This window comes from Lithobates pipiens, unplaced genomic scaffold (assembly GCF_037356315.1).
Source record: "Lithobates pipiens isolate NorthernLeopardFrog02 unplaced genomic scaffold, aLitPip1_a1.2 Scaffold_16, whole genome shotgun sequence".
NCBI lineage: Eukaryota > Metazoa > Chordata > Amphibia > Anura > Ranidae > Lithobates > Lithobates pipiens.
In genome coordinates, this window is record NW_027507748.1 from 467,637,096 (window position 1) to 467,654,376 (window position 17,281).

A 17,281-nucleotide genomic window follows, 5' to 3' on the forward strand; every position below is an offset into this window, starting at 1 on the left:
CGGTCATGGGCGTCCGCAGAACTTTTTTCAAGGGGGGGCATAATTTTAGGGTCACCCATGCGCCGCCCCTTTTCGACAATGTCATTATCAGATTATCATGGTCAGAGACTGCAGACTTAGTACAATCCCTAGGATAGGTAATGGATAATGGCCAACAGGCCCTCTTACCAGACCCAGCGAAACAACACCAGTGATCCCTCCGGCTGGAAGATCGCTCACGCACCACGGGGGCGACTCTGGTCAGTAGTGTAGCATGTATGTACCCTGGCAGTGACTCAGTCTTTCTCTCTCTGGTGGTGCTGGGCAGCATGGCTCTCTCTGGTGGTGCTGGACAGCATGGCTTTCTCTGGTGGCATGGGGCAGTGTAGTTCTCTCTCTGGTGGTGCTGGACAGCGTGGCTCTCTCTCTCTGGCTTCTGCCCAGCAGAATCCTTGTTCTTTTTCCTGTAGCACCCTCTCCCTCGGCTTTTTTCCCAGGCTACAGTCTCTCAATCTCTCGATCAAGCTGTATCCTCCTCCCTGTGGAAAATGGGGCCACCAATCTTTGGGACTACATGTCCTATGATTCTCTCCTCTCCTAGTCTCTTTTGATTGGCCCTCAGTTATGGCCAATAGGGAAGGAACAGAGCGGGCAGGAACAGTTATGGCCAATAGGGAAGGAACAGGACTGGCAGGAAGCTGGGCGAGGAACCTGGTGAGAGCCGTCGTCTCTTCTCCCTGACAGGAGAAAGGAGGGGGTGACCGGGGTAAACCTGATAGCACTGCTGCAGAGTTCTCTGCTGGACTGAGCACGAAAAAGAGCCCGCAGTCATGCACACTAATAGGGGGGCTTGGCAGAACCTTGATGGTGTCACCCCACTTGGCGGGTTGCACATGGGTGTGGGCTGCCCGCACCCCGATAGGGATGGAATTATGTTGAATTTAAGATCTCATCCCTGATTCCAGGGGGGGCACTTGACCCCCCTTGCCCCTACCTGCGGACGCCCATGGCAGTGGTGATCAAATACCACCAAAAGAAAGCTCCATTTTTGTGAAAAAAAGATGTCCATTTTGTTTGGGTACAGCTTTGCATGACCATGCAATTGTCAGTTAAAGCGATGCAGTGTCGTATAGCAAAAAAAATGGCCTGGTCATATTAACTCTTAGCCCTTATACACATGGTCGGACATTCCGACAACCAAATCCGTCGGATTTTGTCTGACAGATTTTGTCCGACGGATTTTGTCCGAAACTGTTGCATACACACAGTCGGACAAAGTTGTCAGAAAATCCGATCGCACTTAACGTGATGACGTTATTTCGTTAGGAAGGGACTACGTTCAGGCTAGTAGCCAATAGCTTTGGTCTAGGAATTTGATCTGAGCATGCGTGGCACTTTGTCCGATCATGTGTAGAGAATTCTGATCGGACAAAGATCGGATCATGTTGTCGGAAAATTTTATAGCCGATGAAGCCCACACACTGTCAGATTATCCGACAACACGGTCCTATTGGTCCTATTGTCCATTGGAATGTCCGACCGTGTGTACAAGGGCTTACAGAAGAGAATTTCCCTTCCTAGGGGTATATTTCCTCTCATTTCCTGTTGTCTCCTTTCTTTTGTAAGTAGGAGTCATTTGTAATTTCAATCATTGAAAATAGAGAACCACCTGTAGATACTATACAACCTGTCCTATACACTCTGTGAAAAATTGGGCCTTAGGTCTTGGTGGTATCAGAACATTGTAAGCCCTCGCAGTTACTTTTGGTGGGCGCTGTAACAAGCCCTGTTGTGAAATATAATATCATCAAGAATTGTAATTACATGCCCCTGTTAAACAGGGGCAGAAATATTGGGCCTTAGGCGGTGGTGGTGGTGGCACAACACTGTAAAGCCTTACAGATACTCTTGTTGGGTGCAGGAACAGGCCCTGCTGTAAAATATTAGATCAAAAGTTTTAATTAGCCACCCCTGTTAAACAGAGGCATAACAATTGGGCCTTAGGTGGTGGTGGTGGTGGCACAACACTGTAACCCCTCACAGATACTCTTGTTGGGTGCAGGAACAGGCCCTGCTGTGAAATATTCGATTTAAAACTGTAATTAAACTCCCCTGTTTAGGGGTATAAAAATTGGGCCTTAGGTGGTGGTGGTGACACAACATTGTAATCCTTCACAGATACTCTTGTTGGGCCCAGGAACGGGCCCTGCTGTGAAATACTAGATCAAAAATTGTAATTACACACCTCAAGTTTTAATTAGCCACCCCTGTTAAACAGAGGCATAACAATTGGGCCTTAGGTGGTGGTGGTGGTGGCACAACACTGTAACCCCTCACAGATACTCTTGTTGGGTGCAGGAACAGGCCCTGCTGTGAAATATTCGATTTAAAACTGTAATTAAACTCCCCTGTTTAGGGGTATAAAAATTGGGCCTTAGGTGGTGGTGGTGACACAACATTGTAACCCTTCACAGATACTCTTGTTGGGCCCAGGAACGGGCCCTGCTGTGAAATACTAGATCAAAAATTGTAATTACACACCTCTGTTGAACAGAGGCAGAAAAGTTGGGTCTTAGGAAGTGGTGGTGGTGGTGGCACAACACTGTAACCCCTCAAAGATACTCTTGTTGGGCTCAGGAACAGGCCCTGCTGTGAAATATTAGATCAAAAATTGGAATTACATGCCCCTGTTAAACAGGGGCAGAAGAATTGGGTCTTATGCAGTGGTGGTGGTGGTGGTGGTGGTGGTGGCACAACACTGTAACCCCTCACAGATATTCTTGTTGGGTGCAGGAACAGGCTATGCTGTGAACTATTAGCTCATAAGTTGTAATTACACACTGATGTTAAACAGGGGCAAAAAAATTGGGCCTTAGGTGGTGGTGGTGGTGGCACAACACTGTAAAGACACACAGATACTCTTGTTGAGCACAGAAATGGGGTCTGCTGTGAAATATTAGATCACAAAAGTTTTAATTAGGCACCCCTGTTAAATTGAGGCATACAAATTGGGCCTTAGGCGGTGGTGGTAGTGGCACAACACTGTAACCCCTCACAGATACTCTAGTTGAGTGCAGGAACAGGCCACTTATATGGACTTATTACTGGTGCTTGCTTTCTGATTTTTTATTATATACATTTATTTTGGTTTTCATCAGCACTTGTCACTTTATAGATTTTTTATCATTTTATACACTTGCTAGTTTGCGCAGGATCATCATGGACTCTATTTGATTTTTGGTATTATGTGAATACTATTAGATCCAGCTGCATTTTTTAGCACTTCGTTTGTAATTTGCACATGTATACATTTATTTATTTTTGATTTTTACAAATTGGGCCTTAGGCGGTAGTGGTGGTGGCACAACACTGTAACCCCTCACAGATACTCTAGTTGGGTGCAGGAACAGGCCACTTATATGGACTTATTACTGGTGCTTGCTTTCTGATTTTTTATTATATACATTTATTTTGGTTTTCATCAGCACTTGTCACTTTATAGATTTTTTTATCATTTTATACACTTGCTAGTTTGCGCAGGATCATCATGGACTTGGTATTATGTGAATACTATTAGATCCAGCTGCATTTTTTAGCACTTCGTTTGTAATTTGCACATGTATACATTTATTTATTTTAGATTTTTATCTTTATTTTGATTTTTATTGTTGTTAGTGTGCATCTTATTTATGAGGGTATTTTTTATATAGCACTTTATATTAATATTAGCACTTGTTTGCAATTTTTTGTGTTTATATGAAATTCACTTATATTTATTTACCCTACACATAGGTTTCACTTTAAATAGTAGCACGAGGGTCATTTTTTATTATTCAGGAACAGGCCCTGCTGTGAAATATTAGATCAAAAACTGCAATTACACGCCCCTGTTAAACAGGAGTATGAAAATTGGGTTTTAGGCAGTACTGGTGATGCCACAACACTGTAACCCTTCACAGATTCTGTTGATGAGTGCAGGAATGAGCCCTGTTGTGAAATATTAGAGCAAATATTGTAATTAAAATGTTAAAAGAGAAAAATTGGGCCTTAGGCAGTGGTGGTAGTGGTGGTGGTACTACACTGTTATCCCTCACAGATACTCTTGTTGGGTGCAGGAACAGGCCCTGCTGTGAAATATTAGATCAAAAATTTTAATTATACACCCCTGTTAAACAGGGGCAGAAAAATGGGGTCTTAGGCAGTGGTGGTGGTGCCACAACACTGCAACCCCTCACAGATTCTGTTGAGCGCAGGAACAGGCCCTGCTGTGAAATATTAGAGCAAATATTGTAATTACATGCCCCTGTTAAACAGGGGCAGAAAAATTGGGCTTTAGGCACTGGTAGTGGTGCCACAACACTGCAACCTCTCACATATAATCTAGTTGAGTTCAAGAATGAGCCTTGCTGCGAAATATTACAGCAAAAATTGGAATTAAACGCCTCTGTTGAACAGGGGCAGAAACATTCGGCTTTAGGCACTGGTGGTGGTGCCACAACACTGCAACCCCTCACAGATACTCTAGTTGAGTGCAAGAATGAGCCTTGCTGCGAAATATTACAGCAAAAATTATAATAATATGCCCCTGTTAAACAGGGGAAGAAAAATTGGGCCTTAGCCCTTTTACACACGGTCGGACATTCCGACGGAAAATGTCCGATCGGACCGTGTTGTCGGATAATCCGACCGTGTGTGGGCTCCATCTGACTATTTCCGTTGGAATGTCCGATCAACAAAGTTTAAGAACTGGATATAAAATTATCCGACAACATGATCCGATCAGACTTTGTCTGATCATTTGTAGAGAATTCCGATCGGACAAAGTGCCACACATGCTCAGATCAAATTACGAGACCAAAGCTATTGGCTACTAGACTGAACGTAGTCCCATCGTAACGAATTAACATCATCACGTTCCGAACGATCAGATTTTCCGATAACTTTGTCCGACCATGTGTATGCAACACCAGTTTTGTACAAAATCCATTGGAAAAAATCTGACGGATTTTGTGGTCGAAATGTACGACCATGTGTACAAGGGCTTAGGCACTGGCAGTGGTGCCCTGAAACAATAATGTTCTTAGAAGCTAGCAACATGAGGAGGAATAGGATAGTCACTAAGCATAACAGGATAGTCACTCAGCATAGGCAGTCTTCAAAGGGATCTCACAATCATAGATAAATTAATTGGTTACATCAGGATCAGGTGCTTGGTAGCTGGTAATCAAAGACTGATTCATTTTTATGAAGGTGAGCCAATCAATTGAGTCTGTGGACAGGCACACTCTGTGATCGGTTACAAAGCCTCCAGCAGCACTGAATGTGCGTTCAGAAGGAACGCTGGATGCAGGACGGGCCAGTAGCTCAATTGTATATTGTGCAAGCTCTGACCAGTGATCCATCCTCAAGACCCAGTAACCCAGTGGATTTTCATAGGGAAAGTCTGATATTGCCCCTAGGTATTCCTGCACCATGTAAATCAGACGCTGGCGTAGGTTGCTGGAAACGATCAGACCTTGGGGCTGTGGACTAAATAATTGTCTGAATGCATCAGTCAGACTGCCATCTTCTCCACTGATCGAAGCCTCAGCAACACGTTATCCAGGAGGACCAGGAAATTGTAACCTCCCAGGCTCTGGAAATGCATTGCACAAACCTTTCTGCAAGGCCTTCCGAAAATGTTTCATCCTCTGCTCCCTCTGTGAAGGCTGGATAAGTTCTGAAATCTTACCCTTGTAACATGGATCAAGAAGGGTTGCCAGCCAGTAATGATCCCTCTCCTTGATACCCCGAATCTGAGGGTCCTTTCGCAGGCTTTGCAGGATCAGGGAGGCCATGCAGCAAAGGTTTGCTGAGGTATTAGTTCCGGAATCCTCAGGGTCACTAAGGATGACGTGATCCACAGCCACCTCCTCCCAGCCATGTATAAGTCTATAGGTTTCTGTGGGTTGAATATGACCCCTTGATGCTGAGTGCTAGGCTCCACCTCCATGCTGACACAATCCTCCTCCTCCTCCTCCTCTTCCTGTGTGATTGGCAGGCCCGCAGGAATACCGTCAGGATAAAGGGGGCCTTGAGAGGTAAGGAAGTCCTCCTCTTCCTCCCTCTGTTCTGCCTCAAGTGCCCTGTCCATTATTCCACAAAGCGTGTGCTCCAACAGGAAGAAAAGAGGGACAGTATCACTGATGCATGCACTGTCACTGCTCACCATCCTTCTGGTCTCCTCAAATGCTGACAGGACAGTGCATGCATCTTTGATCAGTAGCCACTAGCATGGGGAAAAAAGCCAAGCTCCCCTGACCCTGTCCTGGTACCATACTCACACAGGTACTCATTGATGGCCCTCTGCTGCATCTGCAGCCGCTGCAGCATTGCCAATGTTGAGTTCCACCTGGTGGGCATGTCACAAATGAGGCAGTTCTTGAGCAGGTTGCATTCCTTTTGAAGGTCAGCCAGCCGAGAACTGGCATTATATGACCAGCGGAAATGTTCACAGACTTTCCTGGTCTGCCTCAGGAGATGCTGTAAGCCCGGGTACCTGCAAAAGAACCGCTGTCCCACCAAATTAAGGACGTGAGCCAAACAGAGAACATGGGTCAAGTGTCCCTGTCGGAGGGTGGAGAGGAGGTTGATGCCATTGTTGCAAACCTCCATTCCTTCCTAAAGCTGTCATGGCATCAACCACCTCTGAGTCTACCCCGGCAGAGCTGACATAATCTCTGCCCCAGTGTGGCTCCTGTCCCCTAAGCAGACCAACTCAAGCACTGCATGGCATCTTTTTGCCTGAGTGCTTCCATAGCCCCTTGAACGCCTACGGAGCAACGCTGGTTCAGAGGAGAATTCTCCTCCCGCAGTGCATTATGGGCCATTATGCACTGCTCGAATTTGGCGCAAACGGCTCATAATGTTCAGTTTTCGACAAACGGGTTAGCAGCCAATGTTCGAGTCAAACTCATGTTTGACCCAAACAGAAAGCTCATCCCTACCGGCCTCATGTACCTTTACTGTAGTGAAATATTTTACATCAGATTCAGTCAACTCACACATGAAATTAGCGTGGTTGAGGATCTGTGGGCTTTCCAATAATTTACAGTTGCCATTTATCTCACCACACGTCACAGCTTCTTTGCAATTAAAATTTCTGTGAGATGGCCTGCGGGGCTTACTCGAGATGGAAGCACAAGGAGTAGAAGGCATCCCGCCCGCTGGGTCATGTATGACGACTCCGAGCGGCTCAGCTACATTAGAGGGTACTGATACTGAATACTGGATACTGAAAAACAGGAGCAGAATTAACAACCCAACACTGAATCCCCCTGGTCCTTTGACTGAGCCCCTGTTTAGGAGCATGTCAGGGGTAGGGTGAGTGTCTCCTGTCATTGCACCCAGGATTGTCTCCTGCTGTCTCTTTTAACCCCACCTTCACTAGATTGCTGGATTCAGTATAGTTGATCACTCTCTCTGACTAACCAATCCAGGGAACATCCCTTTTTAAAATCCCTTGCCAGCCTCAATTTTATATAAGCAGGTAATGATGATTCATAAAATAGAGTCTTGATTTCTGGCTGGTCCAGATTGAGGTCCTTTTCAGCCAGAAAGTAAGCCCTTCACAATATGGCCAGAAATTCTGTGGGACACTGATTAGGGCCATGTTTTAAATTTGGCAGTTTTTGTAGGGTCCAAACTCCATTTGACACCTATGTTTTTTCTCCCTCCATGACTGACCATACAGGGCCTGTAATGAATCAAAGAATTGTCTGTACTTTTCTTCAAATATCCATGGTGATAACTCAATTTTGATACGATCATCTCGAATGTCTAAGATTTTTAAGGTACATTTGTATGTTCATAGATGGTCAGTGATGGTTGGGGATCCTTTTTTGGAAAAAATGGGTACAGTTTCTTGTAACAATTTTATCATTTTTGTTAGGTTGCTCGTCTTCTGTAAGTAACCCCTGGTAGCCTAGGCTAGGATGGAAGAGCGGAGGTCCCGTTCACCGGTGGACAAACATCACACATACACAAGATTGTACGTGAATAATGAATGTGCATATTGAAGCACACACAGCAGTTTTATTTAGTTTGAGCTAAAGGACAGCCCTGTGGTTTAGCCAATCAGGTAATTCATACATACATCGACATTTTTCTTAAACTCATGACATTATCTAAGTCAAAGGTGAAATACAATCTTCTGATAGTTATTTCGTCATTTCAACATCTGCTGACTGACCATATTCTTGCGTAACCAGTCCTTTCTTAGCTTTGTGCCTCTTACCGCAGACAGATGCTTCCTAATATGTCAACATCTTGCATCTTAATTCTGAACTTAGTGAAATGCACGCCTAAGCATATTATCTTAGACCTTTAACCTAGTATATCTTTTGGTAACCTTAATAAGTATTCCCTTATAATCCTTCCTTTGATCATTCTGTGATTTACATAATGATCATTCCTTTTCTAATTTAATAGCACAGGCTTCATACTCCGAACCCTTATGCTCTTGGTTTTTATACCATACCGTTGGATCCTTAACAATGGAAGTGAGTTTCAGATCCTTCGGAGCGGCCGTGTTTCCCTTTTTACATAAACATTTGATTATCTTATAACAGGCATATAAAAATAGAATGAAGAGAATCACAGTGACAATTGTCATGGCAGCATTTCGGAGCCAAGATATTAATCCCCCAAAACTAAAACTGCTCGAGAAGGGATCCCAGTTTTTTCCTATGTTCCTTGCCTCTTTCTGTAGTTTATTTACCTCTTCCCTGTGTTGGGCAATAACGTCATAGTAGTCTGGGACTTCGATGCTGGTATTATGAATCCAGGTACAGCACTCATAATCCTCAGTAGTCTCACAGAGGCCAGTAAGGGCTGCACTCATACTTTCTATAGCCAACTCATGTAGTTCTAGTTGCTTCCTAATTGCCCTAGTTTCTAGATTTAGTTTGGTTATGTCATCAGAATTTTCCTCCAGAATCTCATCAATTATGCCAGTGTAATTATTTAATCTTTTCATTAGGTCAATTTCCCACCCTGTCCAGGAAGGGAACCATGCCCAGGCCATATCTTTTTCTAAAAACAATTCTCGTTTATTACGGTGTCTAAGGGGATATCTAGGATGCATGCTGGCTTCAAGGAGGTGACTTCCCTTGTTATCCCCTAATACCCCCATAATAGGAACCAGGGCTGCAAGGTAACACCACCCCTGGGGTTTGGTTGGGATCCAGGGGTGACAGAGTTTGCCGCAGCATATATATATGGTATTTCCTAGAGCTAGGGGTCGTTTATGGAACACGTTCCTAAGAGTATCAGAAAGGCCAGAGAACACCAGAATTGACATTAATTGGTGTATTGTAGTCTTGGTACTGGAGCTAATAAAGTCTAAAAAGGTGGCATTTAGGGTGGGATCTGAAGTATGGAAGAAAGAAGGACTGTTAAACGATGTCATTGAAATGTTAAGTTTTGCTTGTTTGCAAACCTCGGCTCCATCTGTGGTGTTTCCCAGTCGGAAACACCAGTCTGGGAAGTGGCTTCTACCTATAATTTGGAAAGTGAGGGTTTTATTTGGAAGGGTCCTAGTAACATTCGTTAGGACGATAGGGGGTGTTCCATTAAGGAGGGGGGTAAAATTCAAGGGGACTGCCATGAGAGGGATTCTAGCTGTACTGGGATGTAGCTTGCTGCAAATCCAGCATTTCTCAAAACCAGATTTTTGAGCATAGCTATATTTGAATTTTAGTAGTAACATCTTGCTAGTCAGTCCCTTAGGTGACTCATTAACGGGTACAATACTTCTACTATGTCTTTGGCCGGGGGTATTATTCATCTTAGGTGGTCCACATATCCCTTTTAATAGACCTAAGTCTTCTGGATGATATATACAGTTGGCTATAAACCATGTGGGCAGGAATACAAATAGTACCAGACTACCCCAAAGGCATACAGCCTTCCCTGACACTGATGGAGAAAGCATCTTTGTTTTTTTAAAGTTCTGATTATTTGTTATCTAAGAGTTCTGTTCTTCTTCTTCGTTTCTCATCCCGGCAGTTGTTGGCTCTGTTTTGTCCTTTTGAGGGGGTGTGGGATCTTCCAGGGAAATTTGTTCTATGCCTCTCTGAACTTCTTGTAGATCTTGTTCTTGGGAGTTGCTGCTCTCTGTCACTGCCAGGGGCTCTGGAGTCGAGGGAAGCTGGGGACACTTTTTAAGACGGCTGGCGTGGATCCAGGTGTTTCCTAGGTCTGTTAACACTGCGGTCCTGGATACCTTTTCCACCTTCCATGGTCCTGAGAAAGCCGGTCCGATACTCTTTCTTTGTGCTAATTGTTTGATCAGCACTTTATCCCCAGGGATGAAGGGATGCGTTGGTTCTGTGGGAAGAGGGAAAAAGGTGACAGAAACTTGTTCGTTCATTTCATGAAGCATACTTACCAGGTTTTTCACGTACATTTCCTGTTGGGAATAAATGTCAATATCAGTGTCTTGGTCTAATGGGGGTAATTCTATGTTTGCGGGGATTCCCATGAGGACCTCAAAGGGTGATAGTTTTGTTCTTGCATGTGGATTTTCCCCTCTTTTGACCAAAGACCTTCAGGGTCTTTGGTCAATCCTTCCTTTGTCCAAAAATGGACATCATCTTCTGTGGCCATTGATTGCATCTGTGCTATGACAGTTTTAAAGTTAGGTGCTGCGAAGTGTTCCTTGAAAAACATTGTTGTGGGGGCAGGTGGGTTAGGGGAAAAGGCAGCAGCTCTTTTAGCTTCTCTGTCAGCAAGAGCATTCCCTTTTGAAACACGACTGCTGTCAGAGGAGTGTGCCTTTACTTTAATTATGGCTACCTTTTTTGGAAGAAGAATGGCTTGGAGGAGAGCACTAATCTGTGTGGAGTTGGCAATTATTTTGTTGTCTGCTGTTTTAAAACCTCTATTGGCCCATATCACACCAAAATCATGCACCACTCCAAAAGCATATCTACTGTCTGTGTAGACGTTCACCTCTTTACCGGTGAATAGAATGCAAGCCCTAGTGAGGGCTTCTAACTCTGCTACCTGGGCTGAAGAAGGAGGTAATGATTTTGCCTCCAGTACGATGTCTGGTAGTTGAACAACTGCATAACCGGTTAAAAAGGTGGAGTCAGAGGGACGTGAGCAGCTACCGTCAACGAAAACATCCTCTGCACCTGAGATAGGGGTGTCAGTGAGATCCGGTCTGGGACTGGTAATAGCAGCAACCTTTTCCGAACAGTCATGTATAATGTCTGGGTCATGTGGTAAACGCAACATGGAATGCAAAAGGCGCACAGCGGGGTTGCTGGCAGGCACATATTTGAGTGTGAGGTTATCAGTGTTCATCAGTGTTATCTCATAACCACTAAGTCTTTGCGAGGTCATATGTTGGGTATTCATGTTCTGAATAAGATGCGTGACTGAATGAGTGGTATAGAGAGTCAATGGGTGACCTAGCACTAATTTGTTTGCATCTTGTACAGCCATTGCACAGGCAGCAAGATTTTGGAGACAGAATGGCATTCCCTGTACTTGGATGGGGAGTTTTTTTTGATAGATATGAGACAGGGCGATACCCTGATCCATGTTGTTGTGTTAGCACGGCGGCAAAAGAGCTTCCTGAAACTACACAGTACAGCTGAAAAGCTTTACCATAGTCTACCAATCCCAGGGCGGGAGCATTTGACAGACTGTTTAATAGAGCTTGAAAAGCTTGTAGTCTGTCTTCAGTCCAATCTATTAATTTAGGGGCTGTCGAGCCAGTAGCCTCTCTTAGGATACTATCATAATGAGAACAGTCAGGGATCCATTGGCGGCAATATACAATTGCACCCAAAAATGAGAGTAGGGCGGCCTTGTCTTTTGGCGGACTGAGAGCTTGTAGGGCTGCGGCAGGTTTAGGTGACACCAGCCTTGTTCCTTCTCTAAGGATACAACCTAAGTATTCAACCTGGGACTGGCACCATTGCACCTTCTTCCTGGAGGCGAGGTGTCCAGCTCGGGCTAGGTGTCCCAACAGTGATGTTGAATCGACCGCACAATCTTCAGCAGTTCGACTGCACAGGAGCAAGTCGTCCACATACTGTATCAGTACCGACCCTCGCTCAGATGTCCAAGACTTGACAGTCTCGTTGAGTACCATAGAGAAGGCGGCTGGACTGTCTACATACCCTTGCCAGGTTAGTTGGCCCCCGGCCCAGGAGAAAGCAAACATAGGTTGGGCTTCCTCTGCAATGGGAATGCTAAAGAAAGCATTCGCTAAATCAATTACTGTGTAGCATAGAGAGTCTGCCGGTATGCATGAGAAAATAAAAGTGATGTCTGAGACTAGGGGTGGGAGGGGAATCACTTGTTTGTTTACTGCCCTTAGGTCTTGTATGTATAAGTCTCCACTCCCCACTGGCCTTTTTTTACGGGGTAAATGGGCGTGTTCCAGGGACTGATGATTGGTTTCAGGATACCTTTTGATATGTAATCATTAATTTGAGGGGAGATGCCTTTGACTTTCTCTGGGGGTAGGGGATACTGTTTTTGATATTGTATCCCTGCATCTGACCGCATTTGGGGTGTATATGGTGTGCAATTAATAAAGCCCACACTACCTTTGTTTTCTGCCCAAATTGTGTGATGGTCAAGGGAGGAAGGTATCATTAGAAAGAAACTCCTGTGTGCATGTCTTTTTGGGAACCCTCTGTGTGCATGTCGCTTAGGGCCATGTAAGTCACATAATGGTGAACTAGCGGTAAGGGAACCTTCTTTATTAAACTTAATGGTAATACACAGTTGTGCCAAGAGGTCCCATCCCATAAGGGGCACAGGGCATGAGGACAAGACGGCAAAAGTTTGGGTACATCATTTCTGTCCTTCTGGAGTGGCTACAGTCAGTGGTGGAGTGATGGGATGGGTGACAGGTGTCCCATTAATACCAACAGAGTTTCCCTCGGTGCATTATTTGTGGCTGTGTAGGATATTGGGGTAGTGGTTGACGAGGGTTCTGGTATGGCAGATAACGGGGATACTGTGGGCGGGTCTGGGGGTTAAATCCCCTGCCTCTGCCTCTTGCTCTAATCTGTCCAGTCCTATAAGGGCACTGGGATTTCCAATGTCCTTGCTGTCCACAATTGCCTATATTTTCCAAGGCATTTGTTCCATGCACAGAAACAATCCTTCATGTATTGTGGGTCAGCCCCTTTGCAGGGAGGATAAGAATGCTTATGTACCTGACAAATTTTACTGACTTCTTGCCAGTCTTCCTCTGAACAAGGACCTTGGGGTCCTGGGTCATGGATTCCCAATTGGTGACACCTTTCCCGGACTTGTGTCCAAAATGGTTCTACCTGGGGGCCAGGGATCATATTACTGACAAATTCATAGGGTGATGGGGTGGCCATGGCTTGGGTTGCTGCAGAATTCCCCATCTAGTAGTCTGGGCAGTGTGTGTCTAGTGGCAGGACACAGGTGATAACACCCGGTTTGTCCAACAATCCGGTTTCTGGTCTGGGAGTAGGATCCCTGATCTTTTTTGGGGCAGATGGACTTATATAAAACTATGAAGATTTACCCTTAATATACGATGAAGGGTAAATCTTTCCTGGTGGCGGGATATACCCCTCTTACACCAAGTCTGCAAGAGAACCCCCCTGGTCTGGTGGTCAGTAAAATCCACTTGTCATCTATTCTTAGGAAGAGTAGACCTAACGTGCAATGGGGGCAGGCGGATGCTATGTCACTACAAGAGGGCTCCTCATACTCTGCACTCATTTAAACAACAACAATTATTTTCCTTATACTCTATATTAAAACTTATACTCTATATACTTACACACGTACCTAGAGAGAAACAGACATATTCTTAATATACTTTAAGACATGAAATAACCGTATTGCAATACATTTATCAATTTATAGTGCACTTTTTAAAAAAAAAATTTCAAATGGGCGTCCACTCCACCAATCCCTTTGTCACGGGCGTAATCTACTACTTCCCGTGTTAAAAATACTATTACCAATAGTTTTAAGTCAGACCAACCTAGTCGGACTCCCCTAAACCTATAAATTCCTTGCGAGCCCTTTTAACCTTCCGAGGGACCAGCCTAGTCCGCCGCAAAGGCACAGTTACTTCTTTTAAATTTAAACTAAGTTCGTAGCGGCCGCCCGGACAGAGTAAGTGTTTACACCATTCACCAATCAGGTAAAAAGAGTAAAGTGACCTACCTGTCGCAAGACGAACCCCACTCCTGGTACCAAAACTGTTAGGTTGCTCGTCTTCTGTAAGTAACCCCTGGTAGCCTAGGCTAGGATGGAAGAGCGGAGGTCCCGTTCACCGGTGGACAAACATCACACATACACAGGATTGTACGTGAATAATGAATGTGCATATTGAAGCACACACAGCAGTTTTATTTAGTTTGAGCTAAAGGACAGCCCTGTGGTTTAGCCAATCAGGTAATTCATACATACATCGACATTTTTCTTAAACTCAGGACATTATCTAAGTCAAAGGTGAAATACAATCTTCTGATAGTTATTTCGTCATTTCAACATCTGCTGACTGACCATATTCTTGCGTAACCAGTCCTTTCTTAGCTTTGTGCCTCTTACCGCAGACAGATGCTTCCTAATATGTCAACATCTTGCATCTTAATTCTGAACTTAGTGAAATGCACGCCTAAGCATATTATCTTAGACCTTTAACCTAGTATATCTTTTGGTAACCTTAATAAGTATTCCCTTATAATTTTGGTGGTGTCATACCTACTTAACGATTTGAGGCCTTTTCTACTTCCTCCTCTGTGCACTCAGGGGAGTATTTTTGAAGATTATGGGGTGATCTGTATTCTGACCCTGTTTCATTGTGACCTGTGTCTCCTGCCAATATGAATATTTCCATCTTTCCATTTCCAGTTCCTCTAAGCGACTTCGGCTCATGGATTCATAGTCTAACTGGGACGTTAATTTCTCTATTGCCGCATACAGATGACTGGACTTTCCGGCAGACCAGGTCCGATGGACCTTTCGGCTGGAGTTCCGATGGACCTTTCCAAACGAATGGACTTGCCCACACTCGAACGGACTAAGTCCATTCGAAAGTCCATACATTTTGAACTTGATGACGTAAGATGGGACTAAAAAAGGAAGTTCAATAGCCAGTAGCCAATAGCTTCCCTTGCGTCATATTTGGTCCGTCGGACCAGCATACAGACGAACAGTTTTCCCAATAGGAATTGAGTCTGTCGGACAGATTTGAAGATTTGTTCTATTTCTAGGTCCATTGGATTTTTATGTGAAAAACAATCAGATTAGCCCACACATGATTGGATTGTCCGACGGACTGATTCCATCAGACCTAATCTGCTGGAAAGTCCGGACGTGTGTATGTGGAATATCCTTTCCTCCATTATTCTCTGCTCTGATTTGAGTCTCTCAATTTCTGCTTTATTTTCTATATCTCCAGGAGCAGAGTTTGCTTCAATGGGGCCTTCTTATTCTTGTTTGTAATGTTCTATTTCCTGTTTACCTTTTTGATATTTCTCTTGCAGTTTTTTCAATAGGTGACGAGACTCTTCATATAAGGCCTGAGCATTTTGGATCTGGCCCGCTAACTCTTCCTGTCCTTCTCTAGATTGTCTACTCTCAGCCTATTGGAGCTCGATTGACAGGGATTCTATCTTTTCTTTTTTTTGTCATTTAAGGTGGTGCATGTTTCCAGAAATTAATTCTTTAAGGCTGGAATTTGTTTGGCAACTTCATTACACAAAAAACACAAGATTAACCAATACTCCAGAATGAGACAGTCTCAAATCTGTGTGTCTTTTGTGCTAGCAAAAGCCATAATCAGTTAATAAAGTCGGCCCCCCTTCAATAAAAGAATGATCACTCAACCTCTGGGCCTGTTCTTTTTCCTCTTTGAGAAACGTCTCTAAATCTCTTATGAATGTATACATACATGTATTATACAGTAAGTATTATACAGTAAGTATACAATGTATACTTACACCACAGTCAAGAACTCCACTTAAGTTTTCCTGAGGTTCAGTAGCCTTTTTCACATCTGAGGTAGCTACAGCTGGGCTGGTATTTCCAGCCCAGCTGTTTCTAGATGAATTTGATTCATTATCACTTCCTGCCATGTTACTATACAACAGATATCCTTCACAACGTATATGAAAATACAATCACCAGTATGTTTTGTAATGTGGTAAGATTCCCTCTTACAGGATATCTCAGCAGTGCTTGCAAATTTTATGTTAGTTTGGTATGTAATTTTAATGATAATAAGTATGGGGAATTTTAAATAAATAAAGTGTTTTGGCAAACGGTACGTGATAAATAGAAGGGTCATGTCTGAATCTACGTATAATGAATCGCAGTGCCTCCAACCACTTATTGCAATGAATTTGAAAAAAGTGAACTTTGTTCAGACAATCAGTAATATACCACAATCATTTACTGAGTTTGTTAATCTATGGGGAATTCTTAACAATGTATAAATATCTCTCAATTACATTAATAAGTAAATACATTTTATGAACTTCATACAAAACCAGAATTTCTGGTGATTAATATTTTATACACATTACCAAAGACATCAACGCAGCAATAAAACTATTTCCCATGGGGGGCGTGGCCTGGCTGAGCAGGATCGTATGCACACTGTGGAACAGATCACGGACCAACATGAAACATCGCTCCGCAAGACCACGAGGAAACTGGACTCGCACACTTTACAAATGAGGGATATTCAGCGACATTTATTGGATTTGGACAATAGGGGGAGGCGTCATAACCTGAGGGTTAGAGGCCTCCCTGAATCAGTTGAAGCTGACCAAATTACCTCAGCCGTCACCTCCATCTTTAATGATATCCTGGGAAGACAGCCTCACTCTAACATTGAATTTGAACGCATTCACCGCGCTCTAAGACCCAAGGGAAGAGACACTGATCCTCCAAGGGATATTGTTTGTTGCCTGATCAACTACCATCTCAAAGAGGACATTTTAAAAGCTGCCAGAACAAGACAGACCATAACTTTTGGTTTCTCTCCTATCCAGATCTTTCAAGACCTCTCTGGAATAACTTTACAACACCGTAGAGATTTGCGCCCCCTGCTGGACGTTCTGAAAACTCATGGCATACAGTACAAGTGGAAGTTCCCTTTCTGCCTCGCAGCGTCTGACTCCAGCCGTACTGCACACCTTAAGGTGCCGGAAGACTTGCCAAACTTCTGCTCTATTCTGAATATCCCCGTGGTTGAGCTCCCTAACTGGTATGCTTCCTTCCACCCAATGATACCCAACGC

At 44.0% G+C, this 17,281-nt stretch overlaps 1 protein-coding gene across 1 annotated transcript; it reads right to left on the reverse strand.

Annotated features, from left to right (window-relative positions):
- Positions 1–8,006: 8,006 nt before the first annotated feature.
- LOC143983345 (uncharacterized) lies at positions 8,007–14,714 on the reverse strand. The gene is made up of 2 exons (XM_077482914.1): positions 14,197–14,714; positions 8,007–10,347 (listed from the first exon to the last, which is right to left on the reverse strand). Exon 2 carries the CDS (start codon positions 9,950–9,952, stop codon positions 8,426–8,428), a length of 1,527 nt encoding a protein of 508 aa, XP_077339040.1. The 5' UTR covers positions 9,953–10,347; positions 14,197–14,714; the 3' UTR covers positions 8,007–8,425.
- Positions 14,715–17,281: the final 2,567 nt, after the last annotated feature.

Excerpts from the sequence above, each read along its gene's own strand:
- LOC143983345 (XM_077482914.1), bottom strand. The coding sequence starts at position 9,952 with ATGCTTTCTCCATCAGTGTCAGGGAAGGCTGTATGCCTTTGGGGTAGT.